The 18,499-nt window shown below is 45.1% G+C and overlaps 2 protein-coding genes across 2 annotated transcripts in view; both read left to right on the top strand.

The window, feature by feature from the left end:
• LOC119102695 (H(+)/Cl(-) exchange transporter 7) overlaps nt 1-10,518 on the top strand; it is a 46,563-nt gene extending 36,045 nt beyond the window's left edge. The window contains exon 21 of the mRNA XM_037226153.1: nt 10,302-10,518. Within this exon, the coding sequence (XP_037082048.1) occupies nt 10,302-10,518 (217 nt within the window). The remainder of the gene's footprint in view (nt 1-10,301) is intronic.
• A 3,676-nt stretch (nt 10,519-14,194) lies between these two features.
• The window catches only part of LOC119102696 (uncharacterized), a 33,615-nt gene continuing 29,310 nt past the window's right edge, over nt 14,195-18,499 (top strand). Inside the window, exons 1-3 of the mRNA XM_037226154.1 lie at nt 14,195-14,313; nt 16,012-16,148; nt 16,485-16,605. The gene's annotated coding sequence lies outside the window, so the exon portion shown is untranslated. The remainder of the gene's footprint in view (nt 14,314-16,011; nt 16,149-16,484; nt 16,606-18,499) is intronic.

Consider the following 18,499-nt stretch of genomic DNA (forward strand, 5'->3'; position numbering starts at 1 on the left):
CACCCATCGAGCCGATCTCTCTCGCCACACTACGATCCCGCTTAAAGACCCAGTAGAGGGCCGCCCTACCTCAAGACAGGCCTCCAGCTCTATCGCGCGTCTATGGCCGGCTGAATGCCCTCCACCCGGGTGGGGTGGGGTGTCAATTTGACCCGCTGAAATCTCGGGAACCAAGAAAGCTAGAAACACCAAAGTTACAGAGTGTGTTGCCCTATAACTGAAATCACTTAGGTCAAGGTTTGAGGTTCCTAGGTTGTGACCTTTGAGTCAAACAAGGTTAAACAAGGCCAAATTTCTGGTTGGTCACCAAGATGCCCCCAAAACATAGATAACTGTTTTTAAGCAAAAGGTCACATCTTCTTTTAAGGTCAGTGACCTTGCTTGACCTTTTAAAGGTCATGATGACCAAAATCATACAACACTCCCCTGAGTTTTGCAGTTGAATAAGCAACAAACATCACGCTAGGCAGCATCTTTCTAAGAAAAAAAAGTTGACCTGGGTCATTTTAGATCAATGACCTATTCTAACTTCCAAGAAGTCCATGAAAGATGTAGAATGCGGCTCCCGCCATCAATAAATTTGAAATGAGCACAAGGAACTATCTCATACAGCAAGCTGTAGAGTAATAAAACAGACTGGATTTCACCTTGGTCTGACTTTCATACCTGAACTTAGGTCAACGTAATTTACTCATTCAATATTTGTGTTGACAAAGAAAGCATCTCAGAGACGTTTTGCTTCTTTTAACACTCCGTTGTTGGATCAGATTGAACAAATCCCTAGAAGTTAATTTCATTGAAACCATGGCCTGACTTTGACTGTCATAGGTCAGCGACCTTACAAGATGCATCTAAATTGTTGATACCAAACGATCCACTATTTAATTGTCTTCAACTATGCAACATTTGGCGAGGCTACACCTCGCTTTTCGAAAACCATTCTGGAAAACCTTCGGGGGTCAATTTGGCCTCCCGCCCTAGCCCGTGTCGTACCAGGGCCTTCTGATGCATAGATGGACCTCCTAATCCAGAACGGGACCCTTCCGATTCAAAAATGTCCCTCTAAAGCTGGCAAAGGCCTCGCTTTCCCAAAATACGGCATACCGATCCGAGGCAGTGGTTTGACACGCCAAAAGGGTCTCCTGGTCTGGAATAGGAGATTCGTGATATGTAAATGGTGCCTACTAGTCCGGAGAAGGAGAATCCGGCTCCAAAATAGGTCGAACCAGCAATGGGGCCTCCTTGAGACGACGTGAGTCTTTCTAGACCAGAAAACGGGCTTCTTAATGCAGAAAGAGTCTTGTGAGCCTAAGTTAGTAGCCCCTAGCTAAGTTATGGGGATCTCCTTCATGTGATATTTCGGTAAGATATGTGAAGCAAGAAATCATTCAGCTTGGGTAAAAGAAGCCTGCCACAATTTGGAAGGGGCAGAAACATACACTTGCTCGCTGCCATTTGACAGTTGAAGCAACTACCCCTCTGCCCCCCCCCCCCCCCACGCCGTGCCATCCCCGCGCCGCAAGTTACAGCGATTTATCCAGATGCATATGACGTGTCACTTTCCGCCAGATGTTTGCTCGTTAAACTGCATTTTATTCCAGAGTGCATTGCCTGTCTGCATGCACTGTGCACTGCACTGTCATGGACATTGCCGGAAACCGTTCCCATTGCCATCCGTGTCGAAATCAAGGCAATATTTTAGGCTGTGGAGGGGTGAAATCGTGACGCGATGAAAGAGACCATTGGGACAACAATGTCGTTGTTATGGCACTTCTTGCACGATTCAAAACTGTGTGCTATCTAATTCACAACTTTCCATCCACACGTCTGTCGGCTTTCCACATTGCTTTAGCTAGCCGCACAATGCAGACGGCGGCACGGGTTGTGGTAAAATTTGCGCATACGTGTTCAATCTTAAAGAAGATCCGCGACATAACATGGAGCCCGTCCGATTCCGGCGTTGGTCACAGCGCGCGCGAGAAAGGCGTTTCTTACATTAAGCAGTCAGAAATTTGTTTGTAGATGTAGAAGAAACAAATTGTGCAAAGGCCAAACCATTGAAAACAAGTCACAAAGCTCGAGCAACAATTACAATAGCGTCTCGACACGCAGGGGTCAAGCATTCGATTGTCATAATCTGATTCATCAGGAAACTCGAATTGTTAGCTCCAAGCCACTGAAGTCTTCAAAAACGTAGACCCATCTCATGCAGCTGGAGGCGATGCTTTACTGATGCTGACAATTCTGGGTGTTTACGCAGCATGACAGGAACGAACCCCAACCAAATGATATTTATTTGATGTCTAAGCGCGAAGAACAGCGTTACGCGGGCAGTCTGGCCGCGTGATCTGTATAAATGATCCATGAGATCCACACCAAATAGGCTTTAACTCAGGAACGTAGCCATTGGGTGGCCACGGAGCCCATGGCTCTCCTGAGCTAGGAGTTTTGCACAATATATTGTGTGATTTCGTTCAAATCCGGTCGAAGCGCGCAAGAGTCCAGATCAAATTTAATATGCACCCCTTTTCTGAGAAAATTCTGGGTACGTGCCTTTGCTTATCAGAACCACTTCACACTAATGGGATACGATTCAACGTGACGTCGTTGGCGCTGAAGCTACAGACTCCAACAATGCCACCGGTTCGCACAGCAAAGTAAGCGAGAACGTCTTGTGCTAACAATGACTGTAGTTTAGAGGAATGAAGTTTGACGACGTCTGTATCAGTCACAATCCCTTCAAGACACTTCAAAAGAGAATGAGTAATTTTCTGTGATTGATTATGCATTCGTTTGTACCCGGTACTTATTTGCGATCACAAGAGTGTGTGGTCACTTCTTCACATTCCATAGGACATGGTAGAAAATGCAAATTTAGTCACGCGGTTTTCGTTAGTTGGTCTTTCTAGTTCTAAAACATAATAATGCAGCTGCTTAAAGATCGGATGCACCTTGAGCAAATTTAAAATTGCATCGTAGATAACTATAGGAAAAAGTAACAAACACACCAATTCAGCATTTGAAGAAACTGAAGCGCTGAAGCATTTCTGCCTCCAAGTATGTCAAGTTGCACCCCGGGACAACTTTTAACTCGACATTTCTGTTTTCAGGGATCGGTGTGCTGGTGTTGCCCTGTCTAGTTCAGACAAAGGTCATGCAACATTATTCAAGGGCAACACGATCATACACTGGCTATACGAGGCTGTCCAATGCCAAGGAGATTTTGTCTCGTCTTGATGCATGTAAGTTTCTTTATTCTGCTTTTGTCAGCAGGCTGTCATAAGCCAATGACAGCAAGGTACTTTCTTGTTTCTGCACTTAGACACGCCCCGAAAGACGCGTGTCGGTATAGGACCAAAGTTTGATACGGGACCGCGCCCTCTTCTCTTGGCCAGGCTAATAGATGACGGGTATACCAAATCAAGAACTAAAATTTTTGTATTATACTATAAATCTACTAGTCATGCAATTGTGTCGCAGAAATGTAGTTTTCATTCATACATTTCGCAGGCTTTAGCTGAAGGCTAAAGGAAGTATGTTGCCAATGTTACAACAGTGAAAATATTTCGAGTTCAAGCGGTCTTATGTCCAGGATGTTTGTAACAAGATCTCTAGGAACTGAATACTGCGTAACACCGACAGGGTGCGTCTGTTGTTAGCATATAATTCAACATATGTAGAAAACAGGAAGAGAAGCTCCGGACCAACTCAGGCACGAACGCACGACCTTTCACTGATGGGCCCGACGCGTCGACGACTGTCCTTAGTCCGGGAGGTGCGCCTCGAGGCTTGAAAGTCGGAAGATTTCCGACGAACGATGCAAGAAAGCGTGACGCAGTTGGCCATGGAGCTTGGTATCTCTAGACAAAAAGTGACCGATAGATTGGCGCAAGATGCTAAATCAACCTTTCGTTTGATGGCGGGCTCATCGGCATTGGCAAAAAGAATTCGATCTACACCTCTGTAAAAAGTATGGCGAAAACCATATTGACTGGCAGGAAAAGAACGCAGCGGAGGTGGGTATGCTAGCAACATACTTCAGTGGCGGCCGGTTTTCAGCAGACTGGCCGTCACTGGTTCTCTCATCTGGAATTTGTCTCCAAATCATAACACTTACACTCGGCCATAGAGGCCATACACACTCAGCCCCCCCCCCCCCCCCCCTGTCCTTACAGAGAGGCCGTCGGAAGCGTCATTTGTCCGCAAATGTTTGTCCATCACTGTGGTTATTGTCTTTCTCATGACGTGATTTTTGTTTTCACGCTTAACAAGCTGTTTTAACGTTCCACGTATATTCGTCCCGCGTGCATTTCATTCTAACTGGATGTCAGGTCAGAGACGTCGATCATTGCTTGTTCCGATTTGATGAACACGTGCTGAAATAGTAAGCGAGGCGCCCGGAAAATATGAGGGGAGCGCACGAGAGAGGCAATCATAACCGAATCAAGATCATACTGAAGGATGCATTTCGTGTTGAGTTTCCTAGGATGCCAAATGATCAAATAAAAAAAACTTTGCCAGCATATTTTGCCAACTGCATGACACTACTAATTGAGCTACGTATTTCAGGTGGTCCAGAAAATGTCGGCAATGAGTGTGCATCTCTTCATGGATTGTGGTATACTGCAAAACCATTCAAACGAAGCGGTATGTCACCAATACACTTCAGTTGTAAATCTGATAAGCAGAAAGAAAAATCGTTCGGTTACTTTACATGTGTATAGGCCAGGAAGCGTTACGGACCACGAGCCAGAAAAAACACATGAGTTTTTTTAAAAGATAAACTCGGATTAGATCAGTCAGTGGATCACGAATACGGGTGGAAGGTTGGCCGATACAGCCATACACGTGACATTTGCCGGATATTTTGATAGTCCTGACCGCAAACGTTGGGGTTCGTCGGTTCATGCATAACAATGCTAGCGTGAAAATGAAGTCCGGTTAGTTACACACAGTTTGATATCACGTACACAGTGGTTAACAGGCGCTATGTGCTTATGAAAGCCTTTAAAGCAACGCTTTGTTATTGCATACTGCATCTGCCAAAGACTATACATCGAATTGTGTTGGAACAAATCGCAGTTTTTCCATAGCGACATCGCCGCGGGAGCCCGTCGTGGCATGCCCCGATCACTCGGAAAGTCTATGTGACTTCTGAGATGTCCTAACTAACCCTGTGACGTCACGCCGTGTCGGGTCGCCCGATTCCCAGGCTGCTGGTAGTTCTTGATCGAGTTAGAACCCTGATAGATTTTTAGCGCATTTTAGCACAGTTTAAGCCAAATGGTTTGCTCGGGCAGTTGCGTGGTGAGATTGCATATACATGTGGATCAGATGAACCGCTTGTAAGCGTTCGTCATGAACCCACCTCTCATGTGGGCTCTTCGGGAAGTTCTGTGTGGACTGCACTGTTAACTGGTTATTGGAGCAGTGTTGTCCTTTCTTCCGTCCACAAAATAAGGCAGGTGCTATTCCGCCCGACAACGCTAAATATTAGAAAGGCATTCAGTTCTGGTTTGCAACAGTCTGACATTAGAATACTTATGCTGAGTTATCGACCCATTTAGGAGGCACTGGTTAAGCAACGCCTTAGTGAAAACATTGCTTAAATTGACAGCACTAGACGTTTCAAGCTGCGCTTGTACTTACCAGAGTCTCGTATAGGAGGTAAAGACCCTACACTGATCATGGCTATACTTTTCTTCGCTAAACTGACATTCATGATGTATCATCTATTCATAATTGCTGCCGGTCTAATTTTCAGTGACGCCATTGTGAACCTTGTCCTGAAGTTAAAGCGGCTAGATTTAACTACAGTGTTCCACCAGCCCATGGTTTTGGCATGTGCAGTGCAGTGTCAGAGCGGAGTGATGAAAGTAGAGTTCTTGAATGCAATATTCCGAAATAATGAGCACCAAACGTTGCAGTAGCTGTATCACTTAGATCATTTTGCAATATATGAATAAAATGATCGGTGAAAGTGATAAGGTCTGAAATTCGTACAAACGCATTGCTTTATTGATTTCAGAACGTTATGGAGACCTTCCGCTTCCTCAAGATCGTCGAAGGTTTTACCGCTGCCGTGGAGACGTTGTCACAGTTATAGACTGCGGCAAGAACTATTTCTTTGATCCCAAAAGACGATACTGTGTTCCAGAAATGAAAGGCAGGTTGACCCGGGGGCGCATCGAACTGTTTCAAATGGGCTATGCATCGCTTACGATCTCCGAACGAAGACGCCTTTACTGAAATCAGTTCTCGAGTGACCCAGTAAACTTCGGAACCAGCTGATCGAAGTTTCTCGTAAATGGGTACATGCACATAAAGATATAAGCAAAGGTAGCAATCACAAGGGAACTGGCTAAACGTAATAGCCACTTCCTTGATCATAGTTCAGAGGAGGAAAACCTTCTAGTCTTTGAGATAGAGAGAGAGAGAGAGAGAGAGAGAGAGAGAGAGAGAGAGAGAGAGAGAGAGAGAGAGAGAGAGAGAGAGAGAGAGAGAGAGAGAGAGAGAGAGAGAGAGAGAGAGAGAGGAGAGAGAGGAGAGAGAGAGAGAGAGAGAGAGAGAGCAGAGAGAGTAGAGGAGAGAGAGAGAGAAGAGGAGATGCGATAGAGGAGAGAGAAGAGCTCTAGAGAGAGGAGAGAGCAGAGGGGCGCGCGAGAGAGAGAGAGAGAGCGAGATAGCGAGAGAGAGCGAGCGCTCGCGCGAGAGAGCTCGAGCCGCGCTGCTGATAGCCTTTTCGCGCGAAGCCGCCTCGCGATCGCGTCTCCGCGCGGAAGGCGAGAGAGCTCGATCTCTGGTCTCTCGAATACACTTCCTCGGCTCCTCGTTTAGCGAGTAGAGTTGAGAGAGAGAGAACTTAATTAATTAAGATTTAGTCTTGGTGGCATTGAATTAAAAAAAAACACCAGTAGCGTGTCCAAGACAGCGCAATTTCGTATACATTCGTCGCCTCCAACTCGCCAGAGACGACCAAAGAGAACAAGACAAAGCCAGCGGAGGAGCAGGCGGCAACCGCCGTCCCCAGCCTCCCACCTCCATGTGAGTTATCATTCAAGAACGCTGACATGTGGATGCCATCCTCAATATTCATGGTTAGGCGTTTGTTTTTTTGTTGTTGTAAATCTTTGATATTAAATCACACACACACGCACACACGCATGCACGCACGCACACACACACGCACACACACACACACACACACACACACACACACACACACACACACACACACACACACACACACACACACACACACACACACACACACTCACACACACACACACACACAACCAATCAGTTCTTGTGTTCATCTTCATAATTCTACCCGTGCCGTTTGAGGGGCTGACTGAGACGTGCCGATACTGACAGATGGCTGGGTATGCACCGGGCAAGTGCCGACTTCCGACTGGGACAGCACCACCACCTCGATGGACCAGTGCTGGAAGAAGGCACTCGCTCTGAACTCCGCACTTCTGGTGGTAGGACCCTCTGGCTGTCAATACTGGCCGACGCTTTCTATAAAAGTCACCGCCGAGAACTGCTCCAGCACGTCCATCCACGTTCTGCAAGTGGGCGCCTTTCGGAAGGACCTAACTCGTCTGAGGCCAGGTGGGCACTGAACCACCGGATGTCATTTTATGATGCGTTGCACCATTTCTGTTCACGTACGCTACTGTAAGCTATTGCGGCCCCATCATAGTGCCAGTGCCTTTCAATGGCATGCACGATTTGTATAGCACATTTGGGGGGCACATACCAACTTTTTCTGGCTAAGGTAACACGTCACCTTCATCCTCAGAGTCCGAGGTTTGGATTACAGCCAAGCGAGCGGCCGGGGTAACCTGGCAATCCGTTGATGAGAGTCCTGTCGATGGGACAACACTGCCAGACTGCGTCGAGCGCTGTATGAAGATAGCCAGCGACTTCGCCCGCGTTGAGAGGTGAGCAAAATTTTAATATTGATTTCGAACCGATGCGGTTTTATAGAAAGGCAGCAAGGATCACAGCCCTACAGCCCTTGAGATTTTCATGCACCGGTTGATGTAGTTAAGCATCTGTACATGTACATAGAAATAAACAACTGATGGGAGACTTGTGGCCTATTGGATGCTAATACTGCCGTAGCCGCGACCGGAACTCTATGTTCCACAAGGCAAAACGAACGCCATGCACGTCATCGCGGCCTCTTTTATGGATTCCTCATTTGTGTAGGGTTTCAAAATGACAGCCATTTTGAATATCATTTAGTGCAGTTCACAGCCATGTCCTTGTGAAAGTATAGACCGCTCTTATCTCTGAGCCTAACCCCGCGAACTTGTACAGACTTTTCCGTGCACGCCATTTCAAGGTCACCCAGACATGCATGACGCCGTACAAATGTGATACAACTACTGCCATCTCATTGCACATCTCGTGTTTAAGGTCATCGAATAATTCGTGTCTGGCGTACGTCAGCACGGTTTCTGGCATCAACAGAGAGCAAAAGACTGGCAACAGACAGGCGTCAACTTTTTAGTAAACATCCTTCCCAATACTCGAATACTCCCCCCCCCAAATACTCCCTGTGTCGTGTAGCACAAGACGTAGTTCGTATCTGAAGCCTACACTGAGTACTAAACACTGATTAAGAGCCAAATGAAGCCCGTTGTATCTGGAAACCGTGCTCACGTACGCTAGGCATGGATGACCGGGCCATTAAATATGACTTGGCTTTGAATGCGGCATAGCCAAGGTGATGGTAGCATTCGAATGACGTTTCTATGACGTTACACATGTTTGAGTGTCCTTTAAATGATTTACACAAAATGGTCTGTAAACTTGGCGAGCGTACAGCTCGGAAATTTGAGCTTTTTTAAGCTTTAAAGAAGTGCTTCAAATTTATATGGGATCTTGAACTGAAATGCTCATTTCAAAGATTATTCGGTGCAGTTCATAGCCCTGCCCTTCGAGTCTTTAAGACCTAAACCCATCTAGTTTCTGGCCACACGCCGGCGAAAATGTGCAGACTTATTCGGGGAGACTATTTCAAGGCCCCCCAGGCATCCATGACGCCATCATAAAGCTCTTCCAATCTTGTCATTTCGTTACCCATGCAGCGATCAAGGTCAATACAAATTTAATTAACATCTGGCGTTCGTGAACACGACTTCGAGATGCAAAGGACGCCAATTGGTTCACAAAAGATGTCGTGCAAGGCACACTGACATATTGAGAGGCGTATTTACTTGACAAACAAATTGTGTTGTCTAGAGCAGTCTTTTTTTGCTTAAAAGTATACCAATGGATGCAAATGAGCTTACTTCATTTTACCTGATGCTGGCGTCAATATATTCAAATGTGAAACGTTCTGTTTGAGAAAGGCGGGGCTGTGAACTGCACAGAATGATCAGCAAGATCGCTGCCAGTTCAAAACTCTATTCAAATGTTTAACCTTCCTTTAAAAATAGTGTCAACACTGAGCATGCAAATGTAAGTAATCAAAATGAAATGATAGACAAATATGCAATATTTGTCGTATCGCTAGAAAGGACCAAACTACGAGCGCATGACGATATTCCGCACCACAAACAGGCTTAAACGACATATCGCTACCTTTCGGTAAGTTCAGTAAGGTAGGTACTTCTGCTTACTTGTAAGTACCACAAATGAGCCAGCCTGTCGCCGCGTTAGGAATTTTGACGCGGCCTGTCTGGTAGCCTCTCTGACGTCATGAAAACGCTCCATAACGTAGTTAAATGATGACGCATTGATGAGCTTATTTATTAAACACGAAATTTTCGCTGTTTAGAGAAATTTTGCATTTTAAAGCATACCAATAGTTGGAAGTGAGTTCATGCCATCATATCTGATGTTTGCCAGAATATCTCCAAATGTGGAACATCCCTTTAATAGCAAACCAGGAATTATAAGTGGGCTTATTTCATCATATCCAATACTCGCATCAATGTCCTCAAATTTGGAGCATTCCCTTTAACTTGCAGGGAGCACGTCTCAGCAGGAATGCTTCCCGGGTGTTCCGCTTACATGCGGAAAAATATGCCCAGCTGTAACGAAGAGGAAAGTATGCAAAGGGCAGCCACATGGATCGATGTTAATTGCTGATTATTGTAGCTGCTGACAATGTTGATTGCTACATAACTGGTTGCAATATTGCGTATATATATATATATATATATATATATATATATATATATATATATATATATACATGCCATGTAGCGACAACATCCGCTATTGCCATGGCGGGGCGGCGTGCTGACTAATCCGGCCCCCTCATGAGCTATGCTCGTCCCCAGCCAAGGGTGCTCGTGCGGCGAGCAGTCCGGTCCGAGCGCCGCCGTCCATCACGAGGACGTGCACTTTGGCCGGACACCGCTGGCGGATGTCGACCCGGGCTTCACGCTGCGTGTGCGGTTTGGTCGAGCTGACTGTCCGCTGAGCGAGGCGGACAGCGCCGCCGACAAGCTGCCAGACTGCGATAAACAGCTGAAACCGAACGCTACAGAGAGGTGAGGCTCTAGAGCTTCCTCCACGCTTCGCAGCGGTCACCAGCCGTGTGTGCTTTGCTGTTCACGTGACAGGCGTCTGGGCCAGAGGGCAGCGGTTCAGTGCATGCACTTGCACGGTGAAGGTATTCCACCCTGGGTACAGTAGATCTGATTTTGTTTTATGCCATTGGAGAAACGCTTACATATTTTCATAATGAATGCAGTGAATGCGCAAAAACTTACATATTCTGCTGTATAACACTTAGCGAATTTACTTTTTAGAATCTGCAGTGGGCGGGCTCTCTAGAATGTAATCTGCCAGCCCATCCGTCATTTTTAGGGTTTTGAATCCAATTCTCCCTGGTCCGGCTAGCCAACATGTTCATTAAAAATGTCCGCCCAAATCCATCTTGAAGATTTGTTTACCCTGTTATCGTAAAGAGATAAATATCGCACATCTCATAGCAGGAATTGGCTTCTCTTTAACTTATCCATTATATGTAAAGAATATCAATACATTTAGGTTGATTTGGATTCGTTTGGCCTCAAAATGACGCAAGTTTTGAAGTGCATTGTTGAGGAACATTATGCACATATATAAGGCGGTAGTGACAGCATTATTCGTCGTAAAAAACAGGAGAATGGAAATATAGATGCGTTGGTATTTCGGCAGCATGCCCTTATCGAAATGAGTAGCAGAGGTAACTTAAAATTTGCCTGCCGATGATTCTGCTCGACTTGTTAGATTTAAGAAACAGACAAGTATAAGAAGCTGATAAAAAACATGCAAACTCAAGTACAATCATTGACAGGCAACTTTGGATTTACTTCTGCGATTCGCTTTGAGGAAGACATAATGCCAAATGTCATCCCATCTTTATCTTCATTCTCCTGGTTTTTGTACATGGAATAAGGCTATTACTACTATCTTATTGATGGGCCTCAAAATATTTTTTTACTTGAAACGTCCTGCCTTTTCTAAGAATGTGCATATGTTATACTGCATGTAGTGTTAGCAATGTACAAGATTGCGAGTTCCCTCATAGGTCCAGTAAATTTTCATTTGATTTCTTTTCGGCTCGGAGAGACAGGTTCTCGTTCTCTGACGTTCTAAACCTTGACCCTCTATCGCCTTAAATTATAATGACCATATTTTCTCGCTTTTTTTGTATTACGCCAGTATTACGTATTATTAGTCATCTATTAATACGTATTATTACGTATTTACGTATTACGTATTTACGTATTTACGTATTAATACGTATTTACGTATTATAAATAATCTTGGCACTAGCGTCTCCTGCGAAAGTGTGTTTTGGAAAGACATTACAGCTTTTTTGCATTGAAGTTAGGTGAATACTGGGGGATGATTTATGAATACTAAAAACTACATTTAAAATAGGGAATACGTTAGAATGCTTTATTTACATTACATTTTTTAGTTTTTCGTTGTGATTCCCCAAATCTCATGCAGTTGTACTGTGGCAGTGGTGTCACCTATTGTTCCCGGAGTCTTCTGTCGTCTTGGCGATTTGATGTACTGTCACTATGCCTCACCTAAGACATATTTGCAAGCAACTCAAACTTGACCCGCGCCGACCAGGGGTCGGAGACAACCACACCCGGCCAGGAGAAGTCGATTTCTCCACTGAAATCCTCATTTTCTAGACGCTGTGTTTCAAAGGTCACGTCAAATCATGACGAATGCACGCTCAATTTGAGCTTTTAGTTTAGGTATGAGGTTACCAGTGGTCACCAAAGGTAAAAAGATGCTGATAGATGCACTTAAAATCTATGTCAACTTGTCATGACGGATATTATATATCCGCAAGAGGCTAAGCGTGGTCAAAGGTTTAAAAGGTGGACCTATTTGACCTGACTTAGGTACCTGCTCCTGGTAGCTCAAAACTTCAATTTGAACAAAGGATACTAAACTAATAGATGTGCAGGCTTCACTCATAACACAACTTTTATTATATATGGGATGAGAAGTGAGACATGCTCTTTAATCTGCTAGTTATGCGGAAATAATTCTCGTAATCGAATAAGTTGAGAATAACGCCATAACCAAGTGTATGAATGCAAGAAAACATGTTTAACTCACTGATGAATATGCAGGAACACCAGAGAAGGGACAAAATACGAATACATAACGATATTTGGCCCAGCGAACACTCCCAGGCAGTGCTGCTATCTCTCGACGAGTTTGAAGTACGAATGGCAATATCGCACCGGTAGTGTTGCAGCACCTCATGTCAAGCAACCTTCTATGACGCAATCGAACAATGCTGTATTTTTTAGCATATTTGCTAAATAGAGAACATTTGTTATTGAGGGCAGCCTTTTCCATTTTTTAGTACGCAATACTTATAACTCACCCTATTTCATCACATGTTTGCTTAAATATCTTCTCGTGATGAACACTCACTTTAATACCATTAAAATCAAACGCGACGCATACTCATGGAACATCAAGCCTGATGTTCGCTCCAGTATCTTCTCGTGATGAACACTCACTTTAATACCATTAAAATCAAACGTGACGCTTACTCTTGGGATTTGTTGGTGCTGGCCGGTTTGGGGCTGGTGTCTAGCTAACCAGGGACCGGCGGCTAGCAGGCAGGCTGATTTCGAGGTAATGATGGCTGATGACTAATGCAAATTGTCATAATTGGTTCTACGTGTTTTTGTGAAATTCCACCGGCTCAATGACCATGGTCTGAAGAACCTTACTATCTTTAGGGTGAACGAAGGAAATAAATGTTGCTAATAAAATATTGTCATCGCATGCCAACTAACGAAAACCGCACCTGGGTTTCATGATGTAGTCGCCTGACCTTCACAAACTAAAATTATTCACAATTATAACCATAATGATATATTATGGAACGCATATGTTGTAATTCTTGGATACTATAGCTATAATAATAGAATTGTTCACAAAATAGCCGGAGAACTGTTATTGCAGATATATTTTCTCAACCGCATTAACGGTGATCACTGTACTTAACGAACTTCGTCCCTTTCCAGGTTGCGGGCATGCGCTTTTAGCAGGAGACTAAAGCGTCGTTTGACACGGGCAGGGTGTGAAAAGCGCAAGGCGTTCACGATCAAAAACAGATCGCTGACAGGACTGACATCGGAACACGCAAGAAATATCAAGACAACGTACCTTTATAGAGAAGGCACATACAAATCCTTTTCGAGGCAGAAAAGATGGATGCTTTTGACGCATGCCTATATATATCTATAAACTGGATTATATCGGGAGCAACGTTTCTCTCATGCTTTGTTGGTTGGGGAGCACAGCGTGTCTTTGAGCAAGGTCATAACATTTCGCGTTTTTGACCTACTTGCTCGTTGTAAAAACGTCCAAGAGGATGTAAACATGGAATTTTCTCTGATATGCAATAAACTATATATATATATATATATATATATATATATATATATATATATATATATATGGGGTGGGGTGGGGTGTGTGGGTGTGGGTGTGGGCGTGGGTGTGGGTGTGCGGGGTGTGGGTGTGGGTGTGGTGTATGCGTGCGTGCGTGCGTGCGCGCGTGTGTGTGTGCGGCTTTAGGGCGCGTCAACTACGCTGGTTATCTGCACCCGGTACCTTGAAAGCCCGAAGTTCCTACATGCCTATGTTTCATGTGTTTATGCCATGACTTGATGACCTGCCGTGGGTTTCAGACTTAAGGCTATGGTGGGTCTCCAAAATCCCCCTCCGGCTAGTTTGGCGATCTCCTGGATACGTCACTACTTTGGAAGGGTGCATGGAGGCATGCACGGATCGCTTTGTAATAGCTGGGCCGTGAGTGCTAGTTTTAAGTTGAGCCGTCCCGTTTAAAGCTGTTATTTTCCAATCTGACTGCCGTATTGTATTGTGTTGCATTGGATGGGATTGTGTCGTATTGTATTGTGTTGCATTGGATGGGATTGTGTCGTATTGTATTGTGTTGCATTGGATGGGATTGTGTCGTATTGTATTGTGTTGCATTGGATGGGATTGTGTCGTATTGTATTGTGTTGCATTGGATGGGATTGTGTCGTATTGCATTGTGTTGCATTGGATGGGATTGTGTCGTATTGTATTGCTCGTCCTGAGTGTCCACACGTCGTCGACATTGAGCTTTACGACGCACTCAGCCGCTGAGGCTACATGGCGTCGCCTGCCGTCACCCTGGCAGGGTTGGCTGCCATTGCGGAGAATCGAACCCCGCACCCCTAGTTTCCTAGGTGCGCAATAGTTAACGCAGGCGCGTTAAAGGAAGTGATCCACATTTGTATGGGATTTTGAACTGGAATAGCTATGCTGAACCTTTCGATACCGCTCACGGTCATGTCCTTTTTTAAGACATAAAACTTTCTGGCTCCTGAGCCGAAAGGGCGTTAAATTTTGTAGAGTATTGGTGGGAGGGACTTCAGGGTCACCTTGGGATGTATGACATCATAATAACGTCATTAAAATGCTGTTATTCCATTATCTATTTGTCGACCAAGACCAAGAAAGATAAAATTGTCGGGTCGTTCATATCTGCTGCTCGTGAGCACAATTTCCAGAAAGCAGGGCCGCCAATCGGCTCCTAATTAACGTTGTACAAGGTACAATGACGCAATCTAACAAACACGTATTGAGGAACATATTTACTCAATAGAGAAATTGTGGTGTCTGGGGCAGTTTTTCCACTTAAAAGTATATAACACTTATGAGTGATAATTTTTAACGTATTCCATGCTTGATTCAATATCTTCAAATGTGGAGCACTCCCTTTAATCACTACCTTATCGGCACCCCCGGGTATTCAAACGGTTAGCGTCTATCATTGTTCAGCGTGAACAGAACAATCAAGATCTATATCCTGATAGGTGGATATCACAGGGAGTATCACAGGCAGACCGTAGACGATGGCTTTCGCACTTCCAATTCTATGACACAATTGCCATCCAAAGTAAACGCATCTCTTTGACCTTGGATGATTTATGAACAGGCCGCCGCTCATGCTCACCTGTCTTATACCCATAATTGCGTCAAGGCTCGCCCACTTCACGTTAAGATGGTTCACATATCACGTAAATAAAGAGACCAGAACAGATATGAACACCAAGGTGCCGCTCTAATTGGCACGGCACGTGACCTTGGCCGTACCTGACGAGGCGCGCGTAACATTGAATACCTTCCCATGTAGCACGCTTGATCAAAGCGCAGTAAATCCACACAAAGAGATGCGCTTCTAAATGAAATACGTCGTGGGAGTGGGCAGATATTCCAAAGCGGCATTGTTTCAGAATTTGACCTTGGCCTATGACCTTAATACAAACTTAAAATCAAGTTTGTTGCGTGGTTTGAGACTGCACGCTACGGTGCTATCGGTTGCGATTTAACTTTGTGAATTCGGTCCAGCCATTCTTGAGATAAACAGGGGAGGAGTGAAATCTGTCCCCGCCAGCCAATGGTGTGCTGCTGAGGAGCCCGGTCAATGTCGGGTTAACTGCTGGCGGATGCACCCAGAATGACCTGCGCCTGTGGAAGCCTCAAGGAGGATGACCCTGAATTCGACGTTGAAACATGGGTGGAAGCTCAAAGCAGCAAGCCGCTCTCACCCGGAGAAGGGTTCCTGCTTCACGACAGAGAAGCGTTCGTTAATGGTATGTGCGTCCAGACCCTGTCAAAGAAAGTTTGATTTCAGATTATGAATAAAAGGATGCGAAGCGGTGTCTGTTTATTTCGTTGGCTTCTAGGAGTGACCATGTGCCCTAAAAACACTGGTAATACTTAATCAATGAGAAACAGTTGGTGCTTTTTTACATCTTTTAGAATCAAGAGAACTCGATAGGTTAGCGCTTTGCGGACTCTGCGATGCGTGTAGATGCATGATGCAATGCATGGTGTAATGTATGAGCATTCGCATGCAGTGCAGTGTAAATGCAAAGCAGGCAGTGCCACAACGTTCGCAAATCCCGATTAACTGTATCGCTCTCCAGTTCCAGGGGGATGGAGCTGCGCAACGGAGCCAGTGAGCTGGTCGAAACACCCCGTCAGGCTGTTCCGGCACTGCCTGGACGCCTGCAGTGCAGCTAAGACAGAATTCGCTGCTTTTGGAAAGTAAGCACTGTGATGCAACCATCCAGCTTCCTTGGATTCTTGCGTTCATCAAGACCAGCATACATTCGGACTAACTTGTGCGCATGCCAGTGCCAGTAAGACAAGGTGTGGCGTGGCACGAGGCAGGGAACTACAGGGCTGAAAATTCGCGATGAATATCACTATACCGATGATACCGAATTTTAGCTGATGGAGCTTGCAGATCCAACCTCGCAAATCCTTACGAGTGGAAGGTAGCATGCCCATGTAACGGAAGGTGTAATGAAGTTTACCGGGCCGCGGTTCACTTACGTAGAGCTCGCCCTTTTGTTGACAACGTGCATCGCTTGCAAGTTGTCCGGCTGTGTCTGGCTATGACATGCATTTTTAATTTAATTAGTAACGCTCAGGCACACAGCAAGAGCATTGGCAAGGGCAGGGCACAGCGTAGCGTTCGGTGGCGGCATCACCAGCACGACAAACGGGAGGGCCTGAAACAGAGCCCTAAGTGCGTACCACCTCAGCATTGCCGATTATTGCCGTGCTGCTGCATGTCTTCTACTTCATGGCAACAAGTCATACAAAGAGTTGAGCAATTACCTGCAGTCAGCCTGGAGGGGCGGTGCAGGGAAACAGCACAGAAACGATTGTGACAAGGGACACGGTATTGAGCGTCGACAGAAAATTTTGTGTTGTTTAACCTGTACCCAGCTGCGTTGGCCTTGCTGCCTTTCGCCTTACACTATTTCCTAGACACAGACAGTCTTGCTTCAAGTCAAGTCACTATGATGGGACTTCAGGAACTTTTGGAAAATCGCGAATGAGCGCGCAAAGACCTCTTTTTTCATTGTTTCTACTCCCGGATATCAATCTAAAGGAGCACGATTTGTGAGCTAAGATACCACATCCTGGCAGAGTCGCCTGACACTCGAAGCGTATCGCTTTGCAGCGACGAGTTTCCAAATGGACACTTAAGTTCATCGCAGCCGACAGAACATGTCTATGCATGCATTGCAGTCTCATATACACATACGCCGTGTATATAACACATTAGTCCATATTATTATGGTTTGCAACACTGCTGCTGCTAGTTGTACCTTTTTGAGTAGTACGGGAAGACAATAAACGGCATATATCAGGTTATTTTAAATCAAGTTTGGCCTTTTGCTTGCGATTTGGCCTTGACGTTGACCGCATACATTAAAATGACTGCAAAAACTGGCTTCATGCCATCGAAAATCTCCCTTAAATAATATCACAAGACCCTCCATATCGCCAAGGTAAACTTTGAAACTGGACCGGCATTCAACATAGTAGCAGCGGCCATTTTGAGTTCTGGGAAATGTGTAAAGTTGCGGAAGTAACAATCAGATTAACTTTGCTCTCGTAGCTACATCCAACTAGTTACACAAAATATTTCCGTCAAAAGGCCGCGACGGCAACTCGACTACACGTACCTATCCGCGTGAAAAGCGTGTTTTATAGGGCATGCATTGGGTATGGAGCGCATCCTTACAAAATTATAGTATATAGCATATGCAGCTTTTGTGAGTGGTACCCTTGCAATGAGTACGCAAAGACGACAAACGCCATACGTCGATCAATACAAAGAATTTGGTGGCTTATGATTAAGTTCAACTTTAAGAATTCGATTTGACCTTAGTTTTGACCTCTTACATGACTAATAACTGCATAAATGTACTCCCTACCATAGAAAAACCCAAACTGGTGTCACACGAACCTCCAAGCCATCGAGAAAAAAACTTTGAAACTGGATACTCAGGGATGAAATTCAATATGGCGGCGGTCGCAATCTTGATTTCCTAAAAATGCTCGAGGCTGCACAGGTAGCAATTAAGCGAATTTGGATATCCTGGCTACGTAAAACATATTTCCTGAAAGAAAGTTCGCGGCA

The sequence above is a fragment of the Pollicipes pollicipes genome, unplaced genomic scaffold, assembly GCF_011947565.3.
Source record: "Pollicipes pollicipes isolate AB1234 unplaced genomic scaffold, Ppol_2.1 Scaffold_5724;HRSCAF=6776_pilon_pilon_pilon, whole genome shotgun sequence".
Lineage (NCBI taxonomy): Eukaryota > Metazoa > Arthropoda > Thecostraca > Pollicipedomorpha > Pollicipedidae > Pollicipes > Pollicipes pollicipes.